This window comes from Leishmania braziliensis, chromosome 36 (assembly GCF_000002845.2).
Source record: "Leishmania braziliensis MHOM/BR/75/M2904 complete genome, chromosome 36".
In the NCBI taxonomy this organism is placed as follows: domain Eukaryota; phylum Euglenozoa; class Kinetoplastea; order Trypanosomatida; family Trypanosomatidae; genus Leishmania; species Leishmania braziliensis.
The window spans coordinates 2,108,947-2,115,663 of record NC_009327.2 but is presented as its reverse complement, the minus strand read 5'-3'; the positions used below and the strand labels follow the sequence as shown (position 1 = coordinate 2,115,663).

The 6,717-nt window shown below is 57.4% G+C and overlaps 2 protein-coding genes across 2 annotated transcripts; both read left to right on the top strand.

Annotated features, from left to right (window-relative positions):
* Positions 1 to 3,452: 3,452 nt before the first annotated feature.
* On the top strand, positions 3,453 to 4,988 carry LBRM_35_5750 (conserved hypothetical protein; the record flags this gene model as incomplete). Its single annotated transcript, XM_001569139.2, has 1 exon — positions 3,453 to 4,988. One exon carries the CDS (start codon positions 3,453 to 3,455, stop codon positions 4,986 to 4,988), a length of 1,536 nt encoding a protein of 511 aa, XP_001569189.2.
* Positions 4,989 to 6,008: 1,020 nt separating this feature from the next.
* LBRM_35_5740 (conserved hypothetical protein) lies at positions 6,009 to 6,717 on the top strand (the record flags this gene model as incomplete). The annotated part of the gene is made up of 1 exon (XM_001569138.1): positions 6,009 to 6,717. A coding segment is annotated over one exon (709 nt), but the record flags the coding sequence as incomplete, so codon positions are not given.

Genomic DNA, 6,717 nt, shown 5'->3' with positions numbered 1-6,717 from the left:
ATCCCCCCCCCTTTCACACTCGTGCGGAGGTGGCCAGGGGCCGTCCCGCTATCCCGCCTCGCATTGCCGAGCCACTTCGGGTCCGTGAGCCGGGGGAGGGGGTCAAGCACCTACGGCGTAGCGAAGCCTGAGCGCGGCGTCGCTACGGGTGTCGGCGGCGAGGTCCGTGGGCGGCGTGGTGTCGGAGCGGCCCGCGACAGCATACAGGTCTGCGCCACCACCCTCGTGCAATGGGCCGAGTGCAAGCGTGACTCGAACGCATCCCACCCCGGCCCCTCACTGCCTACTACCGTGGGGAGCCTGCGTGTCGGCCCGAGGGGAGGGGGAGGTGCAGGACGTGGCGACCGGCACGATGGCGGCGGTGGTGGGGCGGTGCTGAGACCGCCGAGCCGGCGCATAGCCGCAGCGCCTGCCCTACCGCTGCGGCACACCACGCGACGGGCCTGCTGGGAGGGAGAGGGGGCGGCGTAGAGGGGGGTTGGAGCTCGTCTTGCACGGCAGCAAATGGACACGTTGGAAAGAAAAAAGTGCGGTTGCCTTTCATTGTTTGCTTCTCTTTGCGGGGATCTCATAAGAGCTCACCTGGACCGACCTCTCGTCTCTCAACTGCTCGCGCTTCTGTTTGTGCGATATCAGCGACCAAGAGAAGAAAGGGGGGATTTTCTGCCACCGAATAGGGTCGAGCACACACAAGACAAAAACCTAAATAGTAATAATAAAAGTGGAGGCACGTGTCACCGGCACCTAAGCTGTATCGATGATCACCGTTATGGGTAGATGGCATTGTCTTCGTTGCGCATTTTTTCGTCTCTCTTTGTTGGGGCCATCCCTCCTCGCATCCACTCCCACCACCACCTCCTCTTCCTTACGTTCTCACTTTTTCTTTCTTCCGTGCTCTTTTGATTGATGTTCTCCCCTGTTTGTGTTGTTCTTCCTCGTGCGTGCTGGAACTCGCGGATATGCGACTGATCCAAGTGAATGAAAGAGCATTTTAGCTGCTTGCCTCCTCGTTCTCCTTTGTTCTAGTGTATGCTCCCTAATGCGTGGGTGGATAGCTGTGCGTGCTCCAGAGGACTAGCTCTTGGTGCCACAACCACACGAGCTCGCGAAAGAAAAAGAGTAGTGGCGGATTGGGCTTCATTGCGTGTGTGTGTGTGTGGGGGGGGGGGAGTTTCTTGACCCATTTACGTTTTATTTTTCGATTCGTTACTCTCATCATGTGTAGTGTACGCATCACTGGCTATAAATCGAACGCTTTACCACTCTTCGTTTTTTTTTCTATTGCATCACTACGTTTCCCTGTGTAGGAACACCTGCGTGCGCGCGATCGCTGCTGAGCAGTGCGTTCTCGGATCAGCTCTTGGCTAGCGATGTTCGCCTCTTTCGAGCATGTGCGTGTGTGGGCCACGGTCTTGCAGCCGCTCACCTCTCCCTCCCGTACCTTCCGTACAGCCTTTGCGGGCGGAGAGCAACCACTTCTTTGTTTCGTTCCTGTGTCAATCTGGTCTCTCCTTCGCATCTTCCCCCTCCTCCCCCCAACACTCCCTTACCCCCACTCCTCCTTGTGTTTACTTCAAGGACTTTTCTCCATGTCGCTCTTCCAACGAGGGGAGCGGGAGAAACTGGATGCGCACGAACGCACCAGCGCGCCTCTCACGCCTTGAAGTCTACTCGCCCCTTCGTCTGGTTGGGATGTGTCTCTCTTTTCCACGTCCTTTTGTGGTTACTTTTTCTCCCTTACTCCTCCTCCCTCGTTGCTCTATGGCACACCGCACGCTCAGTACGACCTCCTCGCTTTGCCGTCTTCGTAGGCTCCGTGTGAGAAGCCACGCAAGGAGGCGTGCGAGGGTCCCGTGTAAGTGCTCTTGTTTGATGGCCGGTGTCTCCCTGTTGGGGAGTGTGCCTGTGTCCCTGACTATGCCAAAGAACAGGAAGGTGTTGGCAAGAAGGGTGGTGGGGCACGCATTGTTTCTTCACTGGGGTGCGTGCAGCTGTGTAAGTGTGAAGGTGCTCAAGGAGGCTGCCGAGAGAGAAAGACGAGAGAACAGGTGATAGGAGAGGAGAGGAATTTTTGTTTCATTGGAGTCTGGCACCACGTTGTAGAATGTGCTCGTTTCCTTCCTTCTACAAGCCGCAAACGCGCATGTATTCTCGGACCTCTTGCTTCATTCTCCTCTCCTTTCACGTAGGCGCTCTTGTGGATAATGGTTTCACATCCCCCTGCTGACTTCCACCACTAAACACTGTGACTGTGGCGCATCCACAACCTCGTGGTGGTTCTGTGTGTTTAGTTAGTGGACTCTGCTTTGTATTAATACGCCTCGGTAGCGTTCGACTGGCTTTCTTTTTCGTGGATCCCCTCTCTCCTTTACGCTGCAACAGACCACAGGGTGCAAGAGTGCGAGCACGGCGCGCCCGCGCTGTCGGCCACAGCTGGCATGGCGCGGCACCGGTGCCGGAAGCATGACGGGAGCCCCCCGAATCACACACCCCGTGTCTCCCCCGACGCCAATGGGACGAGTCTGCGCACCGCATGATGGGATGCCGCGGCTGGAAGCGGCTGAGGGGGGAGACATGGCGCCCAGGCAGAGCACCGGGACTCCGAGAGCCCTGGCCTGAGGCTGGCCGGCCTCCTCCCTGACCTCACCGGGCATGCACCCACACCACCGCCTCCGCCCTTTGAATGCAGGGCCCGCGAGGCGCATGGCGCGATTCGACGCCTGGTGGATCGGCCTAGCCCAGGATGTCGCCGTGGTGCAGCAGAGCGGCATAGGTGAGCTGTGGCTGGGTGCGTCTATTGGCAGACTTTGCTTGCGGTGGAATGACAGTTGGAGAAAACAAATATTTTTTTTTCCTTCACGGTGTCGTCGCTCACGTACAAGTGATGAAATGATTCCATGAGTCTGATGACTATGGCGAAGGTGCTGCAGTGCGGTTGATAAGGCGGCTCAGCCTCTGCGCTTCTCTTCCTCGCAGCCACGCACTCCATCTGCACTGCCCCCCTCCCTCTCATGGTAAGGCCTCGTGCATACCATGGGGACTGGGCAGCAATGTCGTGGTGTTGGGGCTACGCTCAGCAGCGGTAGATGCGGTGGAGCGCAACAGCAACACGTCTGTGAAGCGCTGTTTCCACTTGAAGCTCTCGCACCTCTCCTTTCCCTCGCTCTTATTGTTTGCTCTTTTTTAATGTTTGGGTTTCGGCGCACGGGCCACCTTGAACACTGCGAAAATGCACTTCATCACAATGTGTCTCGCATCGGACGGCTCCGCCTTCGCTGCTGCCTCAACGCATTGTGGGATCTTAGGGCTACGTGGGGATGGTGAGCGCGAGCTTGGTTCGACTTTTTCTCGACTTGACAGAGACGGCACGGGCATACGTATGCGTGTCTGTGTGTGTGCACGTGTTTTTATGCCTTGCGACCATCGAGCATTTCGAATGAAAAGCGGGGACAATGTCTCTTAAGGCAACCGACATTACCGTAGGGGACAGAGCGCTACACCGTCCATTATGCAAGCTTAGCAAAGAGGACAGTCGAGTGCTACTTAAGAGCCAAGAAAGTAATGAGTCGCTACCGCTGGACTCGAAGACGGCGATCCCGTCCGCACATGTGCCACCCGTGTGTGCAACTCGCACGTGCCCCACACACGCCTCAGAGAAGCCGCACAACAGGACGAAGAGCGGCGAGCGAGCCCTAGTCGACTTCCTAGCCCACTCGCTGACAGAGGTGGTGGCGCCGCCTTTTATCCCTACGGAGCGGGAACACAACTTTTTCATGAGTAACGCGGACAATCAGTGCAGTGGCGACAGCAGCACGCAGATGATGGTCAGATTAGGACTCGACAATGCGCAAACCTCTACAGACCCTTTCGACGCTGTGATTGTGCACAGAATAATCGAGACAGAAGACGTGGGGATCTCCGTGGCAGGTACGCAGGACACCACTGGCGTGAGTTCCGCAGCACCTTCAATCACACCGGACAGTAGAGGCACTCCGCTTCATCAGGAACAGCTCGCTCCGGACGCGAAGACGCCGGAGCACGGCTATCGGCAAAACAAGCGCCGCCTTTCCCTCGTTGCAACAGCGCCACCGTTTGACGCGATGAGAAAGCAGCAGTGGAACTTAATCAACCGGGGGCGTGACCAGACGCTGCCCCTGTACAAGTTCGAGGAAATACCGCCTTGGCAGAAGTATAATTCGTACATTGGCAGCCGCTACCGGGCCTTCTACACAGCTCAGATGTGTTTCAAGAGCCTCTTCGGCTGGCACAACGAAACCATCAACGTGTACTCGCACGTTCTCACTTTTCTCGCCTTTCTTGTCTTCACCGCGCTACTGTACACCACGGTGCTCAGCAAAGCCATCACCATGCCGTCGCTCAGCGCGTCTAAGTTAGTATACGGCATCTTCTGCTTCGGCTCCCTCATGTGCATGCTAAATAGCTCCATATATCATCTCTTCAACGGTCACTGCAGCTACCGCGTCATCACGGCGATGGGACGGCTGGACTATATAGGTATCACAGTTCTCATCGTCTCCAGCTTCTTGCCTCCGCTGTACGTCATGTTCCACTGCAACCCAGTCGCGCGAACCGTCTACATTACGGCGATCTTGGTGCTCGGCACAGTCGGCATCATCGGCCCGTGGACAGATGCGTTTTATGAGCACATGTGGGTGCGGGTGAGTGTGTTCCTTGGTCTGGGTTTTAGCGGCCTGGCGCCCGCCCTCCACAGCCTCACGATTATGCCAATGAACGCAGTGAGCACGCCGATGTTCCTCGGAATGTTACTGATGGTGCTTCTCTACTGCTCCGGCGTGGCGTTCTACGTAACGAAGTTCCCTGAGTCTCGTTACCCAGGCCACTTTGACTGCTGGCTCTCCAGTCATCAGTTGTGGCACTTCTTTGTCTCTATGGGAGCCCTGGTGCATTACTTCAACTGCGTCAGCATGTATCAGCTGTGGCAAGTGAGCGATGGCATGTGCGGATGAATTCCACTACATGTTGTCGGTAAAAAACGCTACTTGTTTTCTACCACATTGGGTTGTAACAGTGGTGAGGAACTGCTTGCCTCGGCTCCCTCTTTCCTTTCACTCTACGCACACGCACTGGCCTGCGCTACCACAGTTCAACATTCCCACGCCCACGCGCGTACTGAATGAGCAAACCTGTGCGAGCAGTAGTTCGAGCCCTTGGCAACTAAATACAAGACCAACGTCTTCTGTGCCAGCCATCACACCTCCCTACACGCTGTGTGTGTGTGTACGTATGCCTTAATGGTGTTGCTTTTTTTTTTTTGCCTGCTTGTTTACTTCCCCGATGTGGGTCATCCTCATCCCCACCTGATGATGGGGGAAGAATTCAGCGCGCTGCACCTCAGGTTCTAGCACCCCCCCCCTCCACACTCGGTGCGGGGGTGGCCAGGGGCCGTCCCGCTATCCCGCCCCGCATTGCCGAGCCACTTCGGGTCGTGAGCCGGGGGAGGGGGTCAAGCACCTACGGCGTAGCGAAGCCTGAGCGCGGCGTCGCTACGGGTGTCGGCGGCGAGGTCCGTGGGCGGCGTGGTGTCGGAGCGGCCCGCGACAGCATACAGGTCTGCGCCACCACCCTCGTGCAATGGGCCGAGTGCCAGCGTGACTCGAACGCATCCCACCCCGGCCCCTCACTGCCTACTACCGTGGGGAGCCTGCGTGTCGGCCCGAGGGGAGGGGGAGGTGCAGGACGTGGCGACCGGCACGATGGCGGCGGCGGTGGGGCGGTGCTGAGACCGCCGAGCCGGCGCATAGCCGCAGCGCCTGCCCTACCGCTGCGGCACACCACGCGACGGGCCTGCTGGGAGGGAGAGGGGGCGGCGTAGAGGGGGGTTGGAGCTTGTCTTGCACGGCAGCAAATGGACACGTTGGAAAGAAAAAAGTGCGGCTACCTCTCCTGTCGTTCTTTCCTCTTTTGACCCCTCTGTCTTCTACTCTCTTTACTGCGATCAGTGCTACTACGAGTGCCTTGACTTCGCCATGGTTTCTTGCAAGAACGGGCAGCAGGCGTCAAAGCGGTTGCTACCCTCTCGACGTGGTATGAAGGCATCTCCGCCGCCGATACAGCGCTCGGCCTCTTGGGCGTCAGCCCCTGCGAACCCCATGGAGATGAAGAGTACACGGTATGCCCGCAAGCAAGCAAACTGCGAACACGCCAAGCCCTACAATGGCGACTCAACACTGCCACTCTACATGATCTCAGACGTGCCCATGTACCTACGCGACAACGGCTACATCCTTCGCGGGTATCGCGCCTACTATACTGGCAAGCAGTGTGTCACAAGCGTTCTCCGCATGCACAACGAGACAATCAATATTTGGACACATCTTCTCGGGGTCCTTGTGTTTCTGGGGATGGTAGTGCAGCTGTTTACCCAGCACATCATTCCAGAGTATCTTGCAGGTAACGTGTTCCACCGGGAGAACCGCACGGCAAAGCCGGTCCATGTTAGTGGCGCGCGTACCCGTTTGCCCTTTATCATCTTTGGCGCTTTCTCGTTTAGTTGCGTCATGTGCATGCTGTGCAGTGCGTGTTTTCACACATTTCTGTGCCACATGAGCGAGGAGTTCTACCATCGCATGCACGCGCTTGACTACTACGCCATCACCCTCCTCGTCGTCGGCTCCTTTCTGCCCTTCTGCTTCTACGCCATGCACTGTGCCCCAGCGTGGCGGAACGCGTACTTGT